At 45.4% G+C, this 14,764-nt stretch overlaps 1 protein-coding gene across 1 annotated transcript in view; it reads left to right on the top strand.

Annotated features, from left to right (window-relative positions):
- LOC143410587 (rho guanine nucleotide exchange factor TIAM2-like) overlaps positions 1-14,764 on the top strand; it is a gene marked incomplete at its 5' end in the record, with an annotated part of 81,616 nt that overhangs the window by 56,351 nt on the left and 10,501 nt on the right. Inside the window, one exon of the mRNA XM_076871433.2 lies at positions 18-121. Within this exon, the coding sequence (XP_076727548.2) occupies positions 18-121 (104 nt within the window). The remainder of the gene's footprint in view (positions 1-17; positions 122-14,764) is intronic.

The following is a 14,764-nucleotide window of genomic DNA, read 5'->3' as shown; positions in this document are numbered from 1 at the left end:
GTCACTTTCCCCTGCAGATTTCAGCAATGTTCCTGACATCACCACAGGTCTGAAGAGGAGTCAGACAGATGGCACCCTGGACCAGGCGTCCCACAGGGAGAAGATGGAGCAGACGTTCAGGGTAAGCTGCCCCAATCACAAGCCAGGCAGGCCAGGGTGAACGCCCACCTCCACCTGAGATGGGAAAAGGGGAAGAAGACTCATCCTGTCCCTGGTACAAACTTTTTTTTTCCCCTTAAAGAATATATTATCTTTTTATTTTTTTAAGTGTTAAGTACAAATGGGAGCCATTATCTTTAAACAGAACTTTGGCATGTTATTAAAGGGAGCAGCGAACGGTACCATTCCTACATTATGATGGTTTTGCTTAGCTATTTTGACAAGGAAGTCCTAAACTCAGGTGTTCCGAAAGCCATGTTAAATTACTCTTCTGTTCCTTTCTACATTCCACCCACCCCCGCACCCCCCTCATCTCCCCCCTGCCCACCGTGGTGGGAGGGTCAAAGGTAAGCCATTTTGGGAATGCTTTCGTGTTATTGTTTTGATTAAAAACTACATAAAATGAAATGTGTCATTGTCACCATTTTCAAGCATACACTTCAGTGGCCTTCAGCATATTCAGTTTTACAGCATCTTCATCATCCATCTCTTAATCCACACAGAAACTCTGCCCAAGAACGAGTTGTTCGCCATCCTCTCTTACCCCACCTCCTTGGTAACCTCTGTCATACCTTCTTTCATTTGCCCATTCTAGGTACCTCATAGATTAGTGGAATGATGTGATGTTATTTGTCCTTTTTCCTGATACTAATTTCACTGCATCTGAGTTCACTCACGTTTTAGCCTGTGTCAGATTTTCATTCCTAGGAAGACTGAATAATATCCCACTGCCTGTATAGCTCACATTTTGTTTGCCCACTCATCTCTTGAGAGGTGCTTGGGTTGGTGCTGTCATTTGGTTATCAGTGAGCGAGGCTGTGGCGAATGGTGGTGCATAAATGTCTGCTGAAATGCTTGTTTTCCATTATTTCACGTATACACCTAGAAGTGGAATTGCTTGACTGGAGGCCTTTCTGCTGAGCTCTGAGGAATAGCCCCACAGGTCCCCACAGCACTGCCCCCTCTTACACCCCACCAGCCACTTACCAGGGGTCCAGTTTATTCAACATCCCCAGTGGCTCTTGTTACAGTCCCTTCTTTTCCTGCAGGTTTAACTGTTTGTAGTTGGCTACTTTCAAAAGGGGTCTGACATGATGTATCTTAAAATCCAGTCTCGATTTTGAAATCATAACTGTTTTGTATTAGTTGTTTTTCTCTTAAATACGAAATATGAATGGAGGAAATATGAGCAGCAATAGGTATGCTAGTCGGCTTTGCATCACTGACCAAAATACCTGACCAGAACAATGTAGGAGGAGGAAAAGTTTATTTTGGCTCACAGATTCAGTTGTGTAGACCAAGGTGAGGCAGAACATTGTGGGGAAGGAGACCCGCCACACCATTCATGGTGGCCAGGAAGCAGAGAGAGGGAGGGAAAGGGGGCTGGCCACAGGGAAGGTGAACCTTCCATCCCACGTCCCCCAGTGACCCACCTCCTCCAGCCACGCCCCACCTGCCTGCAGTTACCTCCAGTCAGTCCACTCAAACTAGGGTGAACCGCCTCACCTCTGAACATTCCTGCATCAACATCTAAACCATAACAGCAGGAATTTAAACAAAAGCTAAAGTGGGACTGCATGCCATTCGGATTTAAACCAGCTCCAGGAGTCAGCCCCTCGGTGGCAGACTCCACATGGTTGAGCCATGTGGCACGCCCTTTGTGGATAATGATGTCCACTACGAAGGTCACATCAGGTGAGAGCCCACACCTTCAGAGTGGTCACTCCCTGGTGTCCAGCCTCCCATCTCCTCTCTTCCCTTCCCCTTTCCTCCATTCCCTGCCTGCCTCCTGCCATAGCTCTCTACCCTTCCCTGCCAATTCCTCAGGGTCTGCTCAAGGCCCCAGGATGCAATTTCTTCTCCTAAACTGAAGTGCATCAGCATTTTTAGTATTATTCCTGTTCTATCTCTGGTGGGTTATTTGCTTTTAGAAACCAATATTATAGCAAATATTCATCAATATTTTTTTATGAAGCCGTTACTCGTAGAGCATGAAATAGATAAGTTTCTTTGCCTTATTATTATTCTTTTTAAGAAAGCAAACATTCCTGAAACACTCATGAAGTGAGGTGCTCTATTTAAAGCAAGTATGCCCAGGAGGCACGGGCACAGCATGGCAGCTGGGGGAAATCACTTAGCGCCATCAAGGATAATGATTTTCTCCCTGTGATAATCTGCTTGAGTTACACACTGAAGTTCTTAAGAAGGAAATTAATTCCCCACCCCAAATTTGTTGTATTTTAAGATTCAATAAAACAGATATGTGGAAAGTTAGCATGTTAAGGCTATTTCCAACTATTCAATGACAGTGGCTGCGGAAGATATAGCAGTTATAAAGTCAACCTGGGAGCATCAGTTAGGAATTTAGAAGAGCAGTGAAAGCTGTGGTCAGGTTGGAATTGGGGTGATCTGAGCTCTCATCTCCATTGTTACTCACGGTGAAGGGAGAGTGCAAATACATTCATTCATGCATACCTTTATACCTACCAAAGAACACAGGAGAGAGAACCTATTGAAGGAGAATACCAGTTAACTATCCCCTGTCCAGAATTCCAGACACCAAAAGAATTTGGATTTCAGACTTTTTTCAAATTTTAAATATTTGCACTATATGTTTGAGGCATCTTGGGGCTGGGACCCAGTTCTAAACGTGAAATTCTTCTGTTTCATATGCACCTTATACATAGTTGCTGGAGGTGATTTTATGCCGTGTTTTTAGGGTGCTTATGTTTTGACTGTACCCCCCACATGAGGTTATTTGTGTGATTTTCCACTCAGGGTATCATGTCAGATGCACAAAATGTTTTGGATTTTGTAGCATTTTTGATGTTAGATTTTTGGATTGGGGACACTCAGCCTGTGTGAATAGGTTAATCATTTGCTGCAAAATTCCTCTCAAGTGTATGGTAATCACCTTCCTGAATTTTCAAATATTAACATACTTAGGGAAATGCTGAGTGGTTGATGTATTCCTTGTGTCTTGGGGGGAAAAGAATCAAATGGCACCAATAATGATAATTGAGATGGATATAAATGAAAAGTATGTTTCAAGTTTAATGATAAAATATGTTCTTCTACACCTTTCTAACCTCCTAGGAACACTGTTGTGTCTGAAAGCAGTCGTCTTCTGTTTAAAATGGTGGCTGGGAATGTCTTGATGCCCAATGTCGGGGAGCAGATCCTCAGGATGCCCCCAGGCACTGTCCTCTGTAAGGTGCCCGCAGGACAGGGTCGCTCTTAAGGAGAAGTGCTGCCCCTGCTCCTGGTTCTTCTCAGGGTCATTAACTTCTTTTCAGATTAGACTCTGGTTGAACCTGGGCTATTTGGGATATTTTACTAACAAGTATTCTAGACTCGATAATAAGGAATAATTTCCATTGAAAATCAAATGAAGCCTGGCTTGATGAAGCACAGCTGTAACCGGGGCTTTTGACAGCCCGGCAATTTCTGCAAATGGTTCATAATTGATTGCCTTCTCTCTCCTTGAGGGTGCCTATTACTGTCACCGCTCTTTGTGTGACCCTGTCAGCCTCTCCTGGGTGGGGGATCCCCCCCCAGTATTGTTAGCAATTAGCATGTGCTATTGTAATAGTTGGGAGTTTGAAAGGAATAAACAACTTATCTTCAGGCGAGGGGGTTCAGAGAGTTTTGGGTTTGTCGTGGGAATTCAAGGTGTGTGAAGCGGTCCCCCCATGGACTTGGCACTGGCTCTGAAGACGTAGCACTTGGTGGTTCTGCCGTCTCCACGTCTGCCATAAGCTGGTGCCTCTCCAGGCAGGCAGGCTCACAGAGTGGGGTGGGCATCTAGAGGAAGAGGGTGAGCCTTCCCCAGTCACTGCTTTGGCTGCTTTGGAGGAAGAGGGCGGTGGTGCTAGGATGTCCTCGTGGATGTGACTGGGAGGAACAGTTTGGGATTTTTTTCATTTCATCGCCTGGGGATGAGAGCGGGAGAGGACGTGCCTTACGCGTCTCCCTGCAGCCGAGTTGGATGTGATCTTTTCTCTCAGAGGGGGCAGTTTCCTTTGAACTTCTCTCTTTTATGTGCAGCATGTAAGTAAAGGAGGGTGTGGATTTTCTTGGGTGTAGATTCTGATCCAAATGTGGGCATGCTTAAATGATTTTCTTCGTTGAAAGTTGATTTTACTCGAAAAATGTCTCAGGCTATTATGCAGATGAGAAGATACTGTTTTCCTTCCACAAGGTATTCCGGCAGTAATCTCTGAGCTCTCTTGATGGCTGAGGGTACGAGAACTTTCTTTGTACACTAGTTCTGTGGCATGGTCAACTTTTCCCCTTCTCATTCTTAGGTCTTTGAAGTTGATCTCAGAAATTGTTTTGTCAGAGACAGATTATCAGAAAAGACTAGGAACATATTTACTCTGTATAATGTGTTTGAAAAGAAAGAAAGGAAGAATTCACTTATAGCAAATAATTTTCTGCTTGTAAAATCTGGGAGCATAGCCCACACTTGCACTGGGCTTAATGCTGTGAAAGAAAATCCACAAAGATGAAGCCCGTTTTCTACAAGGTAAGCAGAATTTTTCATTTAGTTCTTCCCGATTAAATAATTTTGCAGCTTTTTAGAAGAATTTTATGTAATCACCTCGTGTAGCTTTGGCAGTGATTATTTTTGCAGTTTGTAGGCGTTGTGTTGATAGAACAGAGCATTGAGAATCTGGAGATATACAGCATGACAACCGTGTGTTGTGCTCTTTGCAAGTTAATCATGTTTAAGTTATATTTTGTCCTGTTTATTTTTTCAAGGTAGAAGAAAAGAATGCACACTAATGGTCAGGTTTTTTGTACACAGTGTGAACATAACTTGCATTTAATATTTAACTCCTGCCCACCCACTTAGCCCAACCTTTTCAGGCTTTTACACGAATTACTTGGAAGGGCTTGCATATACAGGAAGCTAAAAGAATAGGAAAAGATTATTGGACTACATGGTTAGTTTTCCAGCACTTCCATGTATGTACCTTTCTTTGAGTTTCCTGCATTATTTCATGGTTTTCTGGGGTGTAAGATGTTTCTTATTAAAAAGGCAAACTAAAAACATAATTTATTTATAAATGGTAGTCTTTCTACATGACTGTCCATTGATTTCTTAAAACTAATAGTTTTCTTAAAACTATTCATATCTATTTCTGATGCCAGTTATCGGATCTAATTCCTATCTGAATGGATGGGGAGAACATTCTCTGAGCAAACGCTTTGCTCCTGAAAGATGACTTGGGGTGTGATGCCCTCTGGTAGCATGTCATCTTGCTTGATGACGTCATCCCAGGCAGTCTTTCTTTGCAGGCAGTAGTGTTTTGGGGAGGTCCTGATTCTGGTTGGAAACCTGAATTTGTCTGCCTGGATTTACCACTGTGTGACCGGGCAAGTCACCCGGCTTTTAGGTGACGAAGTTGTAAGTTACCGCCTCCTGAACATCTCCGTGTGCCCGTTTTTTGAGTGCCTTCCCCCTCCATTCAACCGGCGGCCTCTTCACCTGGGAGATTCAGTGTCAGATAAGCATGCTAACAGGATGTCACTGAAATGAATCCGACTACATGACTTAAGTGTCTTAGCTGCCACCCGGCCTTCTTGGTGTAGTGTAAGTGGTCAAATCCTCCTGAACTGCTTCATGAAATGGAAAGACTTGGAAGCCAGGGCCTTAGGATTGGGGTCTTTGGCTCTTTGTCATCTGTTGGAGGATAAGGCCTGCTGGCTTTTTAGTGAATTTTCCTCCGGTATGGTGGCATGCACTGAGAGCTTTTCTGAAGGGTTGTTGAACATGATTGAGTAACAGCTCTGTGTGTGAGTTCTGCCTCCTCCATGACTACTGAGATGCTCAGGAAGCCTGGGGGTGCTGCTGGCCCCTGGGGTCCTGCACACTCCTCCCCTTGTGGAGGAGGGCTGGGAGGACACAGGAGCAATGTTGGGCTGAGTTCTGTGCCTGGTGCACCCGTCTGCCATACTTCCTTTTGGAAGGACCTGGTGGCAGACTTGTGGACCTGCTTGAAGAGTCTGTGCCGGGTTTTCATTGGACTCTGAAGGGCATTTAATCTCACTGTAGTTAGTTGGATTTGTTTTCTCACCTTCCTACACAGGACATTCATGTCCTATTCTTCTGGGTCTGACCTTGATGTGCCAGGCAGATGCTACCCCTGTGCTGGGTGTGGCAGGACGGGTTGGCGTGCGGAGGAAACCAGGAGTCCCGTCCTGCTTTCTATCAAGGATCACACACACACAATATGCACCAGGGTTGCAGATATCACTCATCTATCAAAATGCAAAAAAAAAAAGAAAGAAAGAAAATTACCCCAAATTCCAGGGCAGGGAGCTGGGGAGGGCCTGGGAGTGAGTGAACAGGGAGCTGGAAGTGTCCGGAGGCCTGAGGACCAGCAGTGCTTGAACCAGCAGCTCCTGACTTTTCTTGCTGGCTCTCTGGGGGGCCCGGTGCTCTTTTACCCCCTCCATCTCCTGAGGCCTCTCGCTGGAGAGCAGGGTGAATGCACCCGACGTGGTGAAGTTGGAAGGATTCCGGAAGGACATCCTGTGCAGGTGGCTGCTTGGAAAGCATTTGGGGAGCAGCGAGCTCATCCTGGAGAAGGAGGGATTTGATGGGAAGGCAGGGGGAAGAAGTCTTGCTCTGACTTTTCTTGCTAGTTATGTAGCTGCCCCTGCCCTGCAATGGCGCTGATTCCCTTTGCCAAGTGTGTGGACAGAAGCAAACTAAAGAAAGGGCCAGCAGGTGCCAGACACTTGGGCATTGCCACCCCCTGGATGTTGCCTGATGACTGCTCACAGTCTTAAAACTCAGACACTCAGGTGGCTTCTCAAAGTCGAGACCTGGGCTAGGGTTGGGTGGCCTCCGGGGCTGTGAGTTTGCAAGTCACTGTGGAAAGGTGTGTCCTTTCTGTATTTAATGTGGAGCATGTGGTGTTGGGAAGCAGAGCATCTGAAAGGCAGGGACTCTGGAGCTTGGGGGGCTGGCAGGAAGCCCAGAGCACTGACTCTGGGGGACCTGGTGCTCCTGTACCCGTCCCGGCTTTTCAGACCTCTCATCGGAGCGCGGGGTGAGGCCCTGATGCGGTGAATTTGGAAGGACCCCGAGGTCCTGCATCCCTGCCTTCCCCTTCCCATCCCAGGCCCAGAGGGGGTGCTTTGCGTTTCCTCCACCGTCTCCCCTCCTTTGTTCATGTCCTCCAGTGTCCTCCCTGTCTTGCTCCAGCCCCTGCTTTCTTAGTCTTCTCCAAACTTTCCCTTTCATCCTGTTTTTCTGGGGGGTGGGGTGGGGGGAGAATCAGTTGTTCCTGAGGATCATCTTCAGATCACAGAGTGAAGGAGGAGAAAACAAGGGGAAGTTGCAAAGAGCCGGCCTAGGGAGCCGGTGTGAGTCACCGAGGGGTGGGCTGGAGCATCAGGGCTTGTCAGGGGGAGCCCTGGCTCTGGAATTAAGTCGCTGTCAAGCCAGCCCAAGGCTGAAGGGATAATTACGCCCTCTCCTCCCAGTGCTGGAAGGATGACTAACAGGAAAGTGCCTGGAGACTCCCCAGAGAGGACACAAGCTTTGACCCTTACCCAGCAGAGAAGCATAATTTATGGACAGGGCAGTCTCACCTAATGACTCACGTGCCACATTGATTTCTGAGGCAGGGTCCTCCTTGCTCTTTCCTGGGGAGTAGCAAGGACAGCAGTTTCGCTCCCATCCTATCTGAGACCGAGAGGGACGCATTCGTCCTTTCTAAGCCTGTCAAAGGTTCAGTTCAAAGAGTAGCCAGCCAGCTCCCTGTACCCAGGGGGAGTGGGGCCTCCAGACTGGGCTCTGTGACATTCCCCTTTCATGGTGGCACATCTGCATGAGCGTCAAGAAGGGGTTGCATGCACATTCCCTGTGTCATTCCTCTCCTTCACCCTTCAGCGTTCATGCCCTCGCCCTGTATTTATAATTTCTTTCTTTCTAGACTTCCTGGGTCACAGACAGGCAGTTATGGAAACTTCAGTATAATTTTGCTTTTGGGGAGAAAAGAAAGCAGGGAGTTTGATTTACTTATTTTTTTCCTACCAGGGGTTGAACCCAGAGGCACTTAGCCACCGAACCACATCCCCAGCACTTTTCACTTTTTATTTTGAGACAAGGTCTCACTAAGTTGCTTAGGGCCTTGCTCAGTTGCTGAGGCTTACTTTGAACTTGTGATCCTCCTGCCTCTCAGCCTCCCAAGCTGCTGGGACTAAGGCCTGTGCCAAAGTTTGAATTTTTCAGCCAAATCCCAATCTCAGTGTAAATTCCATTTGCATGTTCCCATATATTCTTAGGGGAAGCCATCTGGACAGAGGGTGGACGCAGGGAGATCACATGGGTTTTGGCCCTAAGTCTTACACTGATAATCACTTTGTGGTCCTTGGATAAACCATCACACCTCTAGTGGGTCAGCTCCTCTGCCTTGCTCTGATGCCTCTTCCTGTCTGTCTTCTGCCCAGACACCTGATCTAATGCAGTGTTTTCCTTGGTGTTAGTTTTTTTTTTTAATTTTTATTTTTTAGTTTTAGGTGGACACAATATCTTTATTTATTAGGTGCTGAGAGTCGAACCCGAGCCCAGTGCCTCAGGCATGCTGGGCGAGCGCTGTACCACTGAGCCACAACCCCAGCCCCTTGTTTTTCTTTTTAGTATTTTTATAGTTGTAGATGGACACAATACCTTTATTTTATTTAATTTTATGTGGTGCTTAGCATCGAACCCAGTGCCTTACACATGCAAGGCAAGCGCTCTATCACTGAGACACAGTCCCAACCCCTTAATGTTACTTTTTGTCCTCAAAAAGAAGGAAAGCTGCTTAGAAGAAAGAAAAAAAAACTTACCCTATTAAAATAGCACTGATCATCTATTGTTCTTCATGCAGTTCACCAAAGTTGAAACCCCTGAGGTTTGTGCAGAGTTGTTTTTTTTTTTTTTTTTTTTGGTACTGGGGATTGAACTCAAGGGTGCTTAACCATCTCCAGCCCTTCTCTGTATTTTGTTTTTGAGACAAGGTCTCACTGAGTTACTTAGGGCCTCACTAATTTGCTGAGTCTGACTTTGAACTCAAGATCCTCCTGCCTCAGCCTCTGGAGCTGTCACAGATGTTAAAGATCAGTAAATGGTGAAGGCTGTGCCATGTGCCTGGCTGGTGCAGGGTTTTTAAGGTAATGGTAAAAGGTCAAGATACTTATCTCTCTGCTGTTTGCATTTTATCTTGTTTAGGAAATTATTTGGAGCAGACCAATTGAGAATTATTTAAAAGCTATAAATGAAAGCTATGAATTCATGAAAGCTATGAATCTCCAAAAAATTGCACTTATTCATGTTAAAAAAAAGTTGCATGCAATTCCATGGAGGTCACCAATCTCATGACATTTATCCATGGACTTCCCATTTAGAAATCTATGAGCTCTGGGTTCATAATTCTGAGTAAGTGTCTGAATCATTCAACCTTGGTCTTGACTTAGTATTATCAACATTACAGAATCGATGATCAAGTACCTACAATGAGAAGCACTGTGTTTGTTTAACCCAGTTGCATCTTGAATTTTGGTTTTTCAAGTCTAATTGGTTGGGTGGGTTTAACTATTAAGGCTTTTATTTTTTTAATATGCTGAGACATTGAGGGGTGTTAAACATAAAACAACCCCTAGATGGCAAATAAATGATCTGAGACCAGAAACGATTACATCCGTGGTGGTGATTGGACATCTCCAGATTGTTGACACTAATGCAACATTATGTGACATTGCTTTTGCATTTAAAAAGATTTTGTTTTCTGTAATTGGTAAAAAAAAAAAATGATTTTAGGAGGAAAAGGGAAGCAAGATTATACATGCTGATCCCAAACCTAAAATTTATAGACCTCTTTGGTAAAATAAACAGCCGTCTGGTGGTCTGATGGGCTAGAAGAGGGTGGTTTGTGCATACACCCATCTTCGGGGGTGCTTAGGCAGTACTGGCTCCCAGGTCTCATCCAAGGGCATCAAGAGAAGCTCCGCAGCCACTGAGCCCAGTCAGTCTCTGTGGCTCCTTTTCTTTTGAGGAATAAGAGTTACAATGATAGTTAGGATCTAATTTTGGCTTGCTACTATTTGGGTACCTGGTATCTTACCTCATCTTCAGTATTGTCCAAGAGAGGGAGGGGTGGGATCGCATTATGTGTTCATTAAACTCCTCAGCCACGGCCTGCCTGGGTAGAGCACCCTTAGGCACCCTGGACCAGGCTTGTTCATGTAGCTGGCCGGGGACACCTGGAGGGTGCCGACTGAGTGAGGCTGTTTGTGTCCCCCGGCTGCTTTTGTGCCTCTGGTGACTCAGGGCAGATTCCCACCTTTTAATAAGGTCCCAGCCCCGCAATATAGCTGCTTTCACTTTTGTAAAAAAGTAAGTTCTGAGCAATTGTTCTGAGTCATTTGGCAATTTCCTCTAGAGTCTCAGCTGTGAGTCGACTCCTGTGGCACTGTGTTTGGAGATAGGAGTTGAGGGAGGAGAGGTCGCGGAAACACCCTGCCTGGGATGGGATCGCTCCCTGCAGGAGCACACTGTGGTCTTTTCTCCACCTCCCATGGCTGAGGTGAAGACTGCTGGTGTGTCAGAGTCCTGCTGCTCTTGATAACCACAGAGACCAGGGCAGCAAAAAACTCTGTGTGTCACTGAAACGGGAGAAAGAAAACGCTGGAGGTAGGTGGCTAAAGTGCTCCGCTTCATCCTTTCCTTTGTTGTCACCACCTCCTCTGTTGCTTCTTCAGCGACCCGTGCATCTCTCTTCCTGCAGGACTCGCTGCCCGCTGAGTTGTTGAGTTCTCTGTTTCTTCGCTGCCACCTAAGTTCTCTGGTGTTCTCGGAAAACAGCTGTCAGATGAGGAAGCTCTGGGATGTGTAACTGCTTAGATGGTTCTGGTCTGGCATTGGCATGACTGGGAATTTCATAGCTAGAGGCTTAGAAACTACTAATGTGGGATGATTTGAGGAGTCCTGCATCTTTCTGCATCTCTTGCCTCATCTAGCTTTGGAATATTCTAGAAACCCTTACCTTCATGGTTCACTCAATTGCAAGATCAAGGGTCATCAGAGAGGAGACCAGCCTGGCCACCATGGCTTGGTGCTTCTAGACATCAGGAGGGAGCTGAGCTTCTCTGCTCTCCTCTCACTTGACCATGGAGGACTTGAATAGGAAGCTTTAATATGGGAGTGCTGAGTTGGAAAGACTATCAAACCAGTAACCCAAGGAGGAGTTTAGGTCACTTAGATATAAGGCTGAGGCTTTAACAAAGATCCCTTTCCACTCTGTCTTGGTTGCTTTGCCTTTTCTTTTGGTTTTGCTTGAATGACTGTAGGTGCACACCTTTCCTAGGCCCAGTGTTGATGCTCACCTCCAGGGAAACAGGGTTTTAGTTACTTTGTATTTTTCAGAAATTCGGTCAAAATTGCAAAACTACTTATTGAGAATAATGGTAGTCTTAGTTTAAATTTTATTACTTCATTTCTATTATGTAGTTAGTGTTAGATGTTAGAGATCAGAAGTCTCAAATATATATTTCTATGGCCGACATTGCTTTTTTAAGCGATTATCAACATTTTGAGACCCTGTCAGTGAGGATGCTAAAATAATGTAACAGATTTGACTATTACATTGCTTAAATCCAGGGGGGAAAAGAAGTCACCTAAAACTCTAATTAAAGGCTCATGCAGTTTGCATCTTGCTCACTTATGGAAATAGCCCTTGGAAGTACTCATGCCTTATTAAGGTTGACAGAATATTAACATATTTTACATGCTTATGATTTTTCTTCCCCAAGCTTCTTTTCTCTTGAAACCAGATTCCAAGCATTATTTTTAGGTGAATATTAGAAACGAAGGCCTAGGTCCTTCTGGGCATGAGGGGGATGTGTCTGGAGGCCTGGCCCTTCCTGCCTAGCCTCGTACCTTTCTTCCTAAGTGCCTGGGAGACCTCCTTGAGCCATGCAACTTGAAGGAACAGCAACCAGTACAAAGTGTGGCTGTGGAAGATGGGGAGGGACGCGAAGACGTTGGCTGCCCATTCTCCTGGCTCTGTAATGGGGTGTCATGCAGTGCCGGACAGTCTTAGTAGCTGGCCCTGTGTTTGCCAAGCATCCACCATAGCTCTGCTTCTTTGTGGAAGCAAAAAATTGTATCAGTGACATTCAAATGCTCAAAAAATAATTCTTTTTAAGAATTCAGTCTGTCTGCAGCAAATCTAGGCAGGGAAACCATGACTTGGTTTCTTTGGGGGATGGACACACGGAGCATGGGCAAGCACACCCTTGTGGCCTCATGCCTTGTCTCTGTGGCTAGGAGTCAACCTCGGGTTGATTCTGATTTTCCCATGCGTAATGCTGTGCCAGACAGCACGTTTGTACTATGCCACTGAAAAGCAGATAGAGGAGAAAGATAGGGGAATTAATCGAAGGGAGTCATCCTCTGCTGCACTTAGCTAGGAAGTAGACGTTTGCTCTTGAATTTGCTGTTGCATGAAGTGGAAGGAGCCTTGTGCCCAAAGGGCTGGGGTTTCCTGTGCACTTGTCAGTGGGCTTTAGAAAAACTGTCCCCCTCACCCCTGAGTCCTCGGGCACCTATCAGTTAAAAAGAGTGAGGTCACATTTCTGCAGTAGTTCACAGTGGTGCGATGAAACGGAACAAGAGCTGCATATGTGAAGTGGTTTTGTAAACTGTAAGCATGCTGAGCAAGATTGCTGAGACAGCCCAGAGTGTACTCTAGGAATTTTAAATATATCATCTCACTTAAACCCACTTCCTCCACAACTCTGTTGAATAGATATTATTAGTCCCTTTTGACCTGAGGAACCTGAGAACCGGGGAAAAAACAAACCTGTCAGGCTAGTGTGTGATGGCCAGTAAGTTTTGGAGCTAGTGTTCAGACCCAGCTCTGATACTAAAGCCAAGCTGTGGTTCACGCCTGTCATCCCAGGTACTTTGGAAGCTGAGGCAGGAGGATCACAGTTTGAGGCCAGCCTGAGGAACTTAGCAAGACCCTGTCTCAAAATGAAATAAAAAAGGTCTGGGGCTAAAGCTCAGTAGTAGAACCCTTGTCTTCCATGAGAAGCTCTGGGTTTAATCCACTGTACAAACCAACCAACCATTTTTCCTACTATACCATTCTGGAAGGAGAAAGTGGTGCTGATTGTAGAGGGAAAGGGGAGGGGGCTGTGGGAAAATACCAGATGTGTGGAATAGGGGTATATTTACCCCTGAGTTGATTTAAAAGTAGAGCAACTCTATTTGGTAAATTGCAGGGTAAGATTTTGGAAAATTGGACACAACTGTTTGATTGATTAGCTTAATTTACAAACTGGGTTAGGCTGTTTAAATTTTTGTTTTATTTTTTTATTTTGCTTTGATATATATATATATATATATATATATATATATATATATATATATATATATATACATACTTTTAAAAATAAGATTTCATGGACTTAAAATGAAATTTCCAGTAGTTATTGTCACTTAATTTGAAATCTGCAGAAGTTTATAAGTCCGAGAATACTGTTAATGGTTCAATAGTTTGAAGTATCCAATAATTTAAAAATCATACAGTACAATACTGACCTTTTAAAATTAGCCATTTAAAATATATTTGGGGGCACACATAAGCACAATTTTTTTTCCCAAAGTGGAAAATCACAGGTATCTGTGCAGAAGTGCACTTTTTCTTTGTGGGGCTGGTTGGCTGGTTTCTCTCTGGGCCTTCAGCATATTGGAGGCTGAGTGTTCTCACCCTGGGAACTGCCTGCCTGTGGCTTCGGGGTCTAGCAACAGTGAAGCTACGATTTTTGTCAGTCATTGTTAGAGAACATTTCTCCATTAACTTTTCTGTCTGAAAGCATCTTTTTGTTAAATGTTGGGTTTGGTCTGAGCCTTGTAGGTTTATATTTAACTAGTCCAAAACAACGTGAAAAATCCCATCTCCAGAGGGGCAGTGTCTTCCTCTGGGTTTGCTTCTGCTTTATTTTCAACCCCCACCCGCATGGTCGGGAAGACATGGCTGGGGAGAATGGCCTTTCAACAGCTGTAGGCCCGGTGCTGACAGACTGCCCCAGGGTCTGTCCTGTGGGTTCCCTGACAAGAACATGCTGCTGCTGATGGTGTCTAATGAAAGACTACTGCTCTGTATGGGGTTGAGCAGTAGGGTAGGTACCAAGTGGACTGTGTTGTTGGGTGTCACCGTGAAGGCCCCTCTATTCCATGCCCCCATGCACAAGAGGAATCCAAGGATATAGAGGTGGACCATGACAGCTAGAGGGAGCCAGCAGAGGACGGGACTCTGCAGCATTCCAGAAGCTGATCTTACATGCCCACGGAATTGGAGTACTGGCTTTCAAGCCTCTAAGAACTGTTCTCAAAGCTGAGGGTCTTGGTGCATTTCTAGGTAAGGAACCCGCGTGGATTTTAAGTAGAACAGGAAGCAGAGAAAGGGTAGTGGACATGGCTGGGATGGTCTGGATGGTCAGGCAGCTGGGCGGAGCCATCTACAGAGCGTTGGACACACCAGTTAGACTGGCGCTTGGTGACAGAGTCCAACTCTGTCATCCGGAATCTCCTGTTGAC

Source organism: Callospermophilus lateralis, chromosome 11, assembly GCF_048772815.1.
Source record: "Callospermophilus lateralis isolate mCalLat2 chromosome 11, mCalLat2.hap1, whole genome shotgun sequence".
NCBI lineage: Eukaryota > Metazoa > Chordata > Mammalia > Rodentia > Sciuridae > Callospermophilus > Callospermophilus lateralis.
This window is presented reverse-complemented; position numbering and strand designations above follow the sequence as displayed.